A 12,015-nucleotide genomic window follows, 5' to 3' on the forward strand; every position below is an offset into this window, starting at 1 on the left:
TTAATACCTATATACGTAGTTGCTAAAACTACAAGAACAGTAGATAATATATTATTTATAAACATATTACCAAAATAATGATGGATCAACAACAACAAATCGAAATCTCCAAAGAGGAGGCTGCAAATGTAAGTATGATGCACCCCTATACTATAGCATAGGTGAATGAATGTCCATCATAATATCTTCTTGGGTGTTGGTTTGATCCCAATAACCTGAGCCCTTCCTATTCAGGATTGATAATTAACTAGATCCTTTCCTTATTTGCTCTCTCTCCTATTAATAGATTTTACAGTGTATAGAGAAATGTTTTTCATTGTATATGACAAAGACAGAGATTATACTAACCTTACAGAATCAAAGAAATGTTTCCCCTTCATTCTCTGAAACAAGTATGTATTAATTGCATTGGGTTGCTTATACTACTGTACAGTCTATAAATATATATTAACAGTCAGGCTTTTCTTTTCTTCTTTTTACTTTACTTTAGTGTTGGCAAATTTAGAAGCAAGTAATCCAGACTTTTTCAAGATATATTACAAACGATTAAAGATTAAAGAACAAATCATAGAGTTTAACTTCCTTTCTCGGTTGCAATTACAATCAATGTTGGAAGGAAAACAAAAGAAACAATCGTTGGCTCAAACACCACTACCGGCTCAACACCACAACTTGATGATCCCAACTCAAGACAATAATGATGGTGGAGGTGGAGGGGGAGGCGGTGGAGGTGGATTATATAATCCACTCGACCACCATCAACAACAACAACTACAACAACATCAACAACAACCAATGGTTACTTCAGCAGCTCAATTATCAATGATGAATGATACGACGGGTGACATTCAAACATCATCATCTCCATCACTTCCAAACAATATTGATGTTAATAGTATGCTAGAAGAGAATAACAAATCAATTGTAAATAATATCATGCGTAGAAATATAATAGACCAATCAACCGATGTTTTAGCTCTTTTACAATCAAGTAATAATCGTAAGTCAAAAAAAAAGGATCCATCCTATTATTATTGATTACTAATTGTTTAATTGCTTATTTATTTTATTTTAGTTTCAACAACTTCAGGAGGATTTAATTTAACTGGTGGAGGAAATGGACAAGATTTGGGAGTTATAAATTGTACTTCTGGTACGACTCATGGTGGATTTGAACATTCTGACTTTGGTTCAATCGACTTTTCACAGATACCTCTTACTGCTTCATTTTCTTTTTCTTTGGCTGATGGTCTTAAAAATCCATCGATGGGTGGAGGACAGTCGAAAGGAGGTATCGAGGATAATGGAATGTTGAGAAAGTCTGCTGTAAATTTAAACATGTCAATTGGAGGTGGTCTAGGTGGTATTGGAGGTGAATTGGATTCTTACTTTGATTCAAATAAATTATAATTCAACCACAAACAAATTTAAATATATAATTTGTTGTTGTTTTAGAAAGGATAGGATATTCCTTCCTACATCTATATTCCCATGGATGAAATTACTGTACAATCAAAAAAAAAAAAAGGAATATTATATTGTTTATTATTATTATTATTATTTCTATCCCATATTCATGATATCTTCATCGTCATCATCTTCTTCTTCCTCTTCTTCATCATCATCATCATCTTGGTCATCACTAAAATCCTCTTGAATTGTTACAATATTATCATCTGGATTTATAATAATATCCTTTGCTCCAAGTACTTGAATTCCACTATTTTGTTGATTGTTCTTTTGTTGTTGTTTTTTATCCTTGTCTTGTTGTTTATATTGTTCTTGCTTTTGTTTGATTTGTCTTGCATCTGCTTTTCTTTCAATTGCCACTCGCAACTCTTCGTTTAATAGTCGTAGTGATGCCTTTTGTGCAGATTTAATCGAACCTGCAATGTGTAATACTCGAATGTAGAGAGGATGTTCTTTAAAGTGAGTGATCATCGTTATCGACATCCATATTTGTTTGAAATAATTAAAATTGGTTTGTATTATAAACTTGTCTGTTACTCCAGCAACATCTTGAAAAATGAACAACATTAGTATCATTAGAGAGTAAAGATGATTTTAGATTTACTAGTATGTACATACGCCTTATAACAAAACAATCTGCTATTGAACCTAATAGCCTCTTTGATTCAGCTCTTATATGTGATATTAGTTCATTGACATCAAAGCGTGGATCATTTAAAGAGCCTGTTGAAACAAGTGAGCTCTTTTGCTCTTCACTTTCTTTCATATGCCATATTAGTTCTATTAATAAATATCTTTGTTTGATTCTGACCATAGTCTAATCTATCTATCTATCTTGTATGATTGATCATACAACGTTATCATTAATTAAACCGAGTGAAACTATGACAATGAAACCCCTTTGATGCATTTAATTTTAATTTTCAGGCATGCATTGCATATTTGATGAATAGACTGAATGAATAGTTATTAGTCTGTCCAATTCACATCAATGTTAACTTCAACACACAACAACAACACCACAGAGCTATAGGATAGAGTAGTGGGATGTGTTAAAGAATACAAAAGTACTCAAAAATTCAATCACACTACGCTCATACTGGCTCCATACAAGTACTGTTGATTGAGAACCCACATTGCAGCAATGGGTGGTAATGAAAAATCTTGACGACAATGACGATATGATCACTATTCTCTAGCAACAAGATCATATGATGGTAATCATCTTCATCTTTCATCATCATCAACAATATTTAATATTATTTATTCTTCATTTATGTATGTATTCATTTCAATCATATTGATAACCAACCATACCATTTAGTTTGAAAGAATTTTCTTAATCATCATCAATAACAAGACTGTATTAAATAAATATGATTAAAGGTAAGGGAAAAAATATATAATATAATATAATAACAATACTAAATACTATTTATTTATCAAACATCCTTTTCCAAAACCTACCCACCTCCATTATTTTTTATTTAGGGATCATTTTAATCTTATCATTATGGATGATTAATGGATTGATGGCACATTTTGCAGGAGGCCATACTCTTCCACCATATAGACCACCTGATACTACTAGAGATGTTATTACAGCATATTACTCTAATCAAACCTATTGTGTCGGACCAGCTACACTAAGAGTAGAGTTTAAAGAGGTGGTTCTCCAAAATTGCGGAACTCCAGGTCAACAATGGAAGTTTAACCCATCAGGCTCAGTCAGTTTGGCTGAAAACTATTGTCTCGATATCTTTGGTGGGAGTCCAAAGGAGAATACACCAGTTATTATGTATCCATGCTACAATCCACCATCTGCCAACCAACTTTGGCGTGTAGAGGGAAACAGAATCGTTTCCAAACTCAATGGCTTATGTCTGACATCACTTGGACCAAAATTGGGATTGATAATGAAACCATGTAATATGGCATCATTCTCTCAATTCTTTAATACCCCTCAATTGGTTCAATGTTGATCAATATTTTTTAATAATTATTTATCTATCTATCCTACAAAATATAAAAAAAAACAAAAAAGTTTAAAACTAAATTTAGTTTGTAAAAAACCATACATACATCCATATAGTTAATATTTATATCAATAGAATAGGTGCATTTATTTTTAGAATAAATAAAATATTCAAATATTGTGTTTTGGTTAAAGTATTTTAGAGGATTCGATAATTTTTTTAACACTATTGTGTAAATCATTTTATTTACTTGTGTTTTTTAAATGCAATTGTTCATCCCACACCATCCAAGTTTGTTGTTTCCAACATTGTTCACCTTATATATTAGACAATGATGATGATGATGATGAAAAGAGTAGAACATCAATCCCGAAATACCATGGATATTACAAAATCAATTATTACAAAAAAAAGTAAATCATCACAATGGTTGTGCACAACTGAGCAAGATCAATCATGCGATCAGAATAGATAGGTATTTATATGTTTATTCATTTCAACAACAACATAATAAATCAAATCATAAACATAAAATGAAGATTTTAATTACATTATTTTTTGCTACAACCTTTATGGTTTTGTTATCATGTGGTCTTGGTATTACTCCAGGAACCTATTCATATTATCATTTTCCTACCACAACTCCATTGGAAACTGTTGAATTTCAAGTAACCGTTCATACTGACCCAGGATTCTTCCACAAGACATTTTGGAGTAACCAATTCTATCAATCTAAAGGCTCGGTTGGTTATATTGGTATGCAATCAAATGGAGGCCAAAAGAGACGTTTCCAATTTTCAATATGGGATGGTTTCAATAGTACCACTACCAACCCAAATGCAAGATGTGGAACCTTTTCTGAAAAGGGTATTGGTCATTCATGTAGTTTACAAGAGAATTGGCAATGGGGTCATACCTTTTCATTCCGTCTATCAGTTTCTAATGGTTGGGTTACTGGAACTGTTGTTGATTTAACTGATAATGTTACTTATGTATGTTTAAAAAAAAAAATTAATTTATTCATTCAAAGATATTAATTATTTATTTATATTTTTTATTTTTAGAATATAGGATCTATTAAAACAAATGCAACTGGAATTACATCAGATCTTCAATCATGGGTAGAATATTATGAATGGAATCAAAATTATAGTAATTGTTTTAATCAACCATTCTCATCGGCTAGTTTTATGTTACCAAAGGGTACTGCTAAAGGTGTAAACTATGAAGCAATTCTATCATACACTAAATCATCAAAGAATTGTACATCAAATACTATTACCACAGTTGGTAATCAAATTACCCATCGTTTGTCAATTGGTAATTCGGTTCGTGATCACATCACACCTTTCAAGACGTTTGGTGATTTATGTATCGACACTGCAAGTGGTAAGCCAGAAGAGTCAAGTCTCATTGTATCCAATTGTAAACCAAGCCAAACATCTCAACAATGGGTTGTCAGTATGGACGGCACTATTCGAATGAGAGAAAACTTTTGTTTTGATATCAAGGGAGGTGATTCTTCATCTGCAGCACCAGTCATTTCATATCCGTGCCATGCTCAGCACAATCAATTATGGTCTGTCCTTGGAAAGAAAATTAAAAGTGCAAGTGGATTTTGTTTAACCTATTTGAAAAAGGATCAAGGACTCACTGTTCTACCATGTAATATGACAGAAGGTCAAGAATGGAATCTACCATCTTCACCATAATTTCATCTTGACAATCAAGAAAAAAATAAAAAAATGTAATAATAAAATAATGCCTCTAACTGGTTAATCTTGTGATTTGGAAAAAGGTCAAGAATGGAACCTACCAGTTTTCCCTTAATATCATGACTCACGACTGTACCACCATTATAAAAAAATAAATGAACAGTCAAAAAAAAAAATCATTCTTTTCTTCTATAACCATTGTTAGATGGTGGGGATCATGATGAATGAGTGCTCATTTTCTTTTTTGAATGTTAGTATAAAATCTTCGATAGAATGAAGTCAACAACATTTATAATAATAACAATCGTATTAGCTAATATTTTAATTTGTAATGGAGACTTTCAAATTAAAACACCTTATTCTTATTCTTTTTTTAAATTTCCAACAGTATTAAATAAGAAGTTATCATCAGTAGAATTTCAAATTACTATTAATACAGACCCAGGTAATATTCATTTATAATCCCTTTTACTTTTGATACTAATAAATATTATATTTAGGATTTTATTCAAATATTTTTTGGTCTTTTCAATTTGATTTGTTTGGTGGATCGTCATCAGGACATATTGGCATTCGATCAAATGGAGGGACGACAAGACAATTTATCTTTTCAGTTTGGGATGCAATAGATAGCTTTTCAAATTCATCAAACACTAAATGTAGTACTTTTAATGGTGGCGAGGGAGAAAAGGGACATCATTGTGTAGTTGAATGGAATTGGCAAGTTGGACACCCTTACAAATTTACAATATCACAATCCCCCAACAATCTATTGAATGCATCAGTCATTGATATAAATGAAAACAAAACATATCAATTGGGTTCAATTAAATCTACATCCAATTTTATATCAACTGAAAACATGTTGGCAATGGTTGGTTATTTTGATGTATGTATTACGATTTGAAAGAAGAAGAATAAGTTCTTATATCTAATTTGATTTCTATAGAATGGAGAAAATGCAAATTGTGAAAATCAACCATATTCATCTGCAAGTTTTGATTTACCAAGAGGATATTCAAATGGGTCACAACATATGGGAGTATTTTCAAGTACAGATTACAATCCAAATTGTCAAAATGTAGCAGTTACCATTATCGGATTGGATAATATAGTTAAACATTTGTTGGGTACTGGTAATTCTGTCCGATCGATTATAACTCCACATGCAGGTTATCCAAAAAAATCAGATACTTGTTTGGGGATGACAAATGATGGTCAAGTATTGGTAACAAGTTGTACATCCAATATCCAACAACAATGGGTAATGTCTGCCGATGGAAGTATTAGATCCAACAATGATTATTGTTTGGATATTGGTGGAGGTAGTCTTGCTCAGAATGCATCTGTTATTGCTTATCCATGTCATGATGGTACCAATCAGAAATGGAAAATAGATGGATATCGATTAAAGAGTCAATATAGTGGTTACTGTATCACCCATGCCAACACACATGACATTAAAGTTTCATCTTGCGATTCTGATCAACAAGAATGGAATCTTCCCTATCTCTACTAAATATAATTAAAAATAAAATAAAATAAAGAAGGGTTTTCTCTCTCTATCTCTATCATTGTCTTTAATATTTCCAACATTGATTGAATTTATATATATTTCTTTTCAACCTTGTCAAACATATCTTTAAATTGTTCCCAAAATACCAATGTCAGACATGTATGTGGTGCCAATCTTAAATAATGTGCAAGGAATCCCTTATACAATGCGAAAAATCCTTCATATTTTACAGTCTAAAAAATAAAAGAAAAGAAAAGAAAAGAAATATTAATTAACGTTATTATATATCTTTTTTTTTGTTTTTCCTTTCATACTTTATAAATACAATCAACTAAACTTTTATATTTTTCACCATGGGTATTACCTTTACCTTGGTAATAAAGTCTAGTACGTGCTACATCGAATGGATTCATTCCTATTGTTACAAAGAGACCTGCAATTAACGATGCCATGAATTGTGCGTCGATGCCGTCTTTGGTGAAGAGTCCAGTACTCATGACCATACGCTTTGATTCAAAGTAGGTGCTGAGCTGGATGGATGAACCGACTGCGGTTCTCTGCGCAGAGGTTGCCATACCACGAACCAAACCTCTATAACCTTCATTTCGAATGATACTTTTAAATGCATTCGAGGTAGAGTTGTAATCTTTAAATTGTGGGTCGTTTGGGAACATTCTAGCAGCTTGCATTCTGACCTTGACCAAATCAAATGGTGATCCCATCGATGCTCCAAAGGCACCGGCAGCAGCACCAGCCGCCAAATTTTGCCAAAAAGTAGCCGTTCTCTCATCGGTAATACCAACAAACTTTTTGATTATATCATATGATCCCAGCCGACATCCATTGAGTGTTCCTTGTGACAAATAGGCTGGGAACAATCCTCTTTGAAATCCAATCAATCCTTCTGTTTTCCATATTTTAAAAAATGCATCTCCTATACCATTATAAATTCTAGCTGATACTTGTAATTCTCCTTGTAACTGTAATCTTGTCTTTACTAATTCAATTGGATTTGTAACTTTAAAAGTAAAAGTAAAAGTAAAGTAAAATGAACAGTGTAAATAACAACTCTGTAGTTACAGTTTGTATATACAAATAATCTATATAGATTACATACAAGTTGTTGCAGTAATTGATGCTAAACTACCAGATGCAAATCCTGAAAACAACTTGAACTTTGTTGGTGATGTAGGTTGTTGTTGTTGTATAACATCATTGATTGATTGTGTTGTTGTTGTTGTTGGTGTTACAGACATTGCTTATTTATAAAAATAAACAATATATAGTTATATTGAGCTGCTATCTCTCTTTAAATGAAATTGTAGTTTGAAAATGAAATGAAATTGAAACACAATCGTGTGTGAAATGGGAAACTTCCCTACTCCTTTCGTCTCTTTTTGCACACAAAATTGATTTTTAAATTAATATATCTTTATTTTATTTAATATACAAGGTTATTCGAATCTTTTGTTGTTGTTTGTTTGGAATTATTATTATTATTATTATTTAGATTTAAATCGGTAATGATATTTGTTAATATATCATAGGTTGAATGATTATTATTCGTTCCACATTTAGACATGTTTTGACCAGCCCATTGTGAAATATAATCGGTATTGTCGGTTGTCTTGTCGGCGGCAAGTGATCGGATAGATGACACTAGTTTAAGTTGGAATGGGTAGGGAAGAGGAGAGGGGGACGATGGTTTATCCATTTCCTCCATAAATCTATTTGGAATGCCACGTGCATATCTTCCCGAAAATGATCTTGTCAACGAGGTAGTAGTCTCTTTGTGGTGACACTTGATGATACTCGATTTGTATTGTGCACTCGATTCTTTGGATGTTAATAATACTGTACCTAGTTGAACAGCCGACGCACCCAAGGTAAATGCAGCAGAACATGACCGACCATCAACCAAACCACCAGCGGCAATCACTGGAATATCAGGTGACACATTATCTACTATTTGTGCAAGGAGTGACATTAATCCAACCTTTGGTAAATCCTTGTATTCAAAGTCTCCACCTTGAATAATATTGTTTGGATTAGAAACTGATAGAAATGAACCACGATGTCCTCCAGCCTCATACCCCTGCGCACAAATGATATCTACACCTCCATATCTCTCCAAATAGAGTGCTTCTTGAACCGAAGTGGCAGTACCAATCAATACACATCCATCATCCCGAAGTCTCTTGATCGATTGTAGAGATAATACACCAAATGTAAAACTAACAATCTTGATACCTTGATCTATAATAACATCAACAAGATCTTCTCCAACATAATATTTTGTATTATTATTGATTAGTTGTTCTGTTGTTTTAATTTCCTTCTTTTCAATCTTTATAGTATTTGTAATAATATGATTCTTCATTTGATCGATTCTATGGGGATCAATTGATTCATATTTTGAAGGTGTATAGGTGAATAGATTGACTGCGAATGGTTGAGGTTGTTGATGTTCATTATTATTATTATTTTGATTAATCAATTGCTTTGTTTGTTGAATCAACTTTAATGAATCTGTTGGTGATACACCACCTAAAGGCAATGAACCCAATGACCCAGACTTGACAGCTGCAGCTACCATCTCGGGTGTTGTTACACCCAACATTGGTGCTTGAATAATTGGATACTTTACTCTTACTAATTGTAAGAATCTATTCATCTTTTTTCTTTTCTATTCTTTGTATGATTACATAATGAATGAATGAATGGAATGAATGATGAACATCACAATGATTTTATAACCACAACTACAAGATAGAGAGGTGTGAAATTGTAAATAGAATGCAATTCTCAAAACAAAATAAAAAACAAACAAATCAAAAAAAAAAGGTTGTATATATATATTATAATTAATTAATTAGTATTTTATATATTTAAATATTACTTCTATTATTATTATTTATATTAAATGATTTTAATTCTTTCTATGACGATTACAGAAAGATTCGATTCTTGTATAGGCTTCTTGCAACTTTTCATTTGGAGCACAAAATACAATACGGAAATAGTTTTTCATTCCAAATACTGTTCCTGGTAAAACAAATACACTCTCTTCTTCTAATAGTTTACCCATAAATACTACATCATCTTCAATTCCATTAAATTTACTTGTATCAAATCCAATCTAATTTAAAAAATAATAATTGTAAATATAATTTGATTCTTTCTTCTACTTTCATTGTCTTTTTCTTTTTCTCTATTTTCTTTTTACCATTTGATACATTGTACCACTTGAACTAATTGGGTTAAGACCATCAATTTTAGAGAGTGATTCAACTGTTAGACGAGAATGTTTTTCAAGAGTTTGATTGGTTTCATTAAAGAAACGGGCGATTTCTGGGTTTTCGGTATTTAAAATCTCTGGCAACACGGATTGAATCAATGAATTTGGACCCAAAATGAGTTGAGAAAGTGAAACGATTGCCTTTCTAATTTGATCAAATACATTGTTTCTATCGTGAATGGCAATCCAACCAACTCTCCATCCTGGAACTAAAAATCTCTTTGCAATACCACCAATCGAAAGTACTGGTACTACAGTAGTCAAACTTGCAATTGGAATAAATTCTGCTCCTCCCCAAGTCATACCAGCATAAATTTCATCTGAAATAATTGGTAAATGATATTCTTCTGCGACTTGTAATATCTATAAAATAATTAAATAATATATTAATATATCATTCTCTTCTCCTATCCTCTTTCTATCTATCTATCATCTATCTTACTTGTTGTAAATGTTCCTTTGAATAAACACTACCACATGGATTTGATGGATTATTAATTAAAATGGCTTTGGTTTTGGTATCAATTAATGATCTTAAATGATCAATATCAATTTCCCATGATCTACTTGGCTAAAATATAAATAATTATAATGATTAATATATCTATCAAAAAAAAAAAAAGGTTTGGATAATTTATATAAATATATATATACATACAATTAGATTATAATGTTTAAGGTCAAAACCTTTACTCTTGCAAATACATTCATAGAGAGAGAAACCAGGTTGTGGAACCAAAACATTGTCACCTTGATTTAAAAGAGCAGTCAAAGCAATTTCAATTGCTCCAGATGCACCTGATGCAAGAATAATGTCGTCTGCTGATAATGGGGATGATGGGGTTTGAACAAATTTAGCAACTGCTGCTCTTGCTGATGGATATCCCTAAAAAGAATATAAACAAAATTTTGGTTAATGTCTGTCAAACTGCTTGTTATATATGAGCAATCTGAATTGATCTAGATCTTTCTTTGATTCAACAATAAATTTTATCTTTTTTTGTCGTTTTTTTTTCTATCTATCTCTTGTCGAGTACACGAACGATCACTCGTTGCACACGCAAGTGACTTGATGAGACAACGTAATTGCTTGTCGCGACAAGAAGTTTTGATTGATTGATGATAAGCGTGTTGTGAACTTACAATAGAAGGAGGATAACCATTATACTTGTCAGAGTTGATACTATTAACTAATTGTTGATTAACGTATTGTGTAACCGAGAGATTACCAAATACACATGGGTCACCAATAGAAAGGGGAATAAGAGCCTTTTCAGGGTTTGGTTTATACTTTCCCGTATCAACAATAGCTCTGATTGGATTTGTAGTCGATTTGGCTGCTACTGATGCTTGAATATTCCATCCTGACATCATTTTTTACTTTAAACTTTTCTTATTTGTATATATATATATATATCTTTGTATATGTTTATATCTAAGTATGTGTATTATAAAAAAAAGAATGATAATAAAGTTGGTGTGAGTGAGGTAAAAATGCATGCAACCATAATAATCGAAATTTACTTCTGATTTACACATTATTTTGCCGAATAAAATTTAATTAAAATCGTCATTCTTTTTCAATATTGTTGGTTTGGGGATAATCGGATTGTCGTACGACACCGCAAACAACAACAAGTTAACAGTATCACTGGTAAAAGCAAGACAAGATATACACACCGCACTACTTTTATATCTATTATATTAAATATTGGTGTGTAAATATCTTTAAAAACGAGTGAATATGATGTTGTGAATGAACGAACAAGAAAGATATTATCTTAATTTATTTTTGTCATTTATTTATTTGTTTATTTGTTTGTTTGTTTGTTTGTTTGTTTTAAAGTAATATATAAAGGAGAAGGAGGATAGGATAGGATAGAAGAAGAGGAAGAAGAAGAAGAAGAAGAAGAAGAAGAAGAAGAAGAGATGCAATTATTTAAAAGTATAATAGTTCAACAACAACAACGTCAACTTCAATGGTTATCATCTTCTTTATCGTCGTCATACACCAGCAGCAGCAGCAGCAGCAGCAGCAGC

General features: G+C 31.8%; 8 protein-coding genes across 8 annotated transcripts; 4 read left to right on the plus strand and 4 right to left on the minus strand.

The window, feature by feature from the left end:
- Window positions 1-77: 77 nt before the first annotated feature.
- On the plus strand, window positions 78-1,410 carry DFA_00858 (uncharacterized protein; the record flags this gene model as incomplete). Its single annotated transcript, XM_004358782.1, has 4 exons — window positions 78-128; window positions 296-392; window positions 491-1,000; window positions 1,076-1,410. The coding sequence occupies 4 exons, from the start codon at window positions 78-80 to the stop codon at window positions 1,408-1,410; spliced, it is 993 nt and encodes a 330-aa protein (XP_004358839.1).
- A 153-nt stretch (window positions 1,411-1,563) lies between these two features.
- pop5 (RNase P protein subunit) lies at window positions 1,564-2,380 on the minus strand (the record flags this gene model as incomplete). The annotated part of the gene is made up of 4 exons (XM_004358783.1): window positions 1,564-2,018; window positions 2,089-2,250; window positions 2,282-2,300; window positions 2,324-2,380. 4 exons carry the CDS (start codon window positions 2,378-2,380, stop codon window positions 1,564-1,566), a joined length of 693 nt encoding a protein of 230 aa, XP_004358840.1.
- A 466-nt stretch (window positions 2,381-2,846) lies between these two features.
- On the plus strand, window positions 2,847-3,452 carry DFA_00860 (uncharacterized protein; the record flags this gene model as incomplete). Its single annotated transcript, XM_004358784.1, has 2 exons — window positions 2,847-2,856; window positions 2,962-3,452. 2 exons carry the CDS (start codon window positions 2,847-2,849, stop codon window positions 3,450-3,452), a joined length of 501 nt encoding a protein of 166 aa, XP_004358841.1.
- Window positions 3,453-3,979: 527 nt separating this feature from the next.
- DFA_00861 (uncharacterized protein) lies at window positions 3,980-5,158 on the plus strand (the record flags this gene model as incomplete). The annotated part of the gene is made up of 2 exons (XM_004358785.1): window positions 3,980-4,438; window positions 4,511-5,158. The coding sequence occupies 2 exons, from the start codon at window positions 3,980-3,982 to the stop codon at window positions 5,156-5,158; spliced, it is 1,107 nt and encodes a 368-aa protein (XP_004358842.1).
- A 276-nt stretch (window positions 5,159-5,434) lies between these two features.
- DFA_00862 (uncharacterized protein) lies at window positions 5,435-6,680 on the plus strand (the record flags this gene model as incomplete). Its single annotated transcript, XM_004358786.1, has 3 exons — window positions 5,435-5,606; window positions 5,662-6,050; window positions 6,111-6,680. 3 exons carry the CDS (start codon window positions 5,435-5,437, stop codon window positions 6,678-6,680), a joined length of 1,131 nt encoding a protein of 376 aa, XP_004358843.1.
- An 86-nt stretch (window positions 6,681-6,766) lies between these two features.
- ucpA (uncharacterized protein) lies at window positions 6,767-7,933 on the minus strand (the record flags this gene model as incomplete). Its single annotated transcript, XM_004358787.1, has 3 exons — window positions 6,767-6,910; window positions 6,992-7,695; window positions 7,795-7,933. 3 exons carry the CDS (start codon window positions 7,931-7,933, stop codon window positions 6,767-6,769), a joined length of 987 nt encoding a protein of 328 aa, XP_004358844.1.
- A 185-nt stretch (window positions 7,934-8,118) lies between these two features.
- Window positions 8,119-9,351, minus strand: DFA_00864 (uncharacterized protein; the record flags this gene model as incomplete). The annotated part of the gene is made up of 1 exon (XM_004358788.1): window positions 8,119-9,351. The coding sequence occupies one exon, from the start codon at window positions 9,349-9,351 to the stop codon at window positions 8,119-8,121; it is 1,233 nt and encodes a 410-aa protein (XP_004358845.1).
- A 255-nt stretch (window positions 9,352-9,606) lies between these two features.
- tat (tyrosine transaminase) lies at window positions 9,607-11,349 on the minus strand (the record flags this gene model as incomplete). Its single annotated transcript, XM_004358789.1, has 5 exons — window positions 9,607-9,816; window positions 9,904-10,338; window positions 10,418-10,546; window positions 10,634-10,861; window positions 11,119-11,349. The coding sequence occupies 5 exons, from the start codon at window positions 11,347-11,349 to the stop codon at window positions 9,607-9,609; spliced, it is 1,233 nt and encodes a 410-aa protein (XP_004358846.1).
- Between the last annotated feature and the right edge of the window lie 666 nt (window positions 11,350-12,015).

This window comes from Cavenderia fasciculata, assembly GCF_000203815.1.
Source record: "Cavenderia fasciculata unplaced genomic scaffold Scf_Dfasci-F-a-25c12.r2-5, whole genome shotgun sequence".
Lineage (NCBI taxonomy): Eukaryota > Evosea > Eumycetozoa > Acytosteliales > Cavenderiaceae > Cavenderia > Cavenderia fasciculata.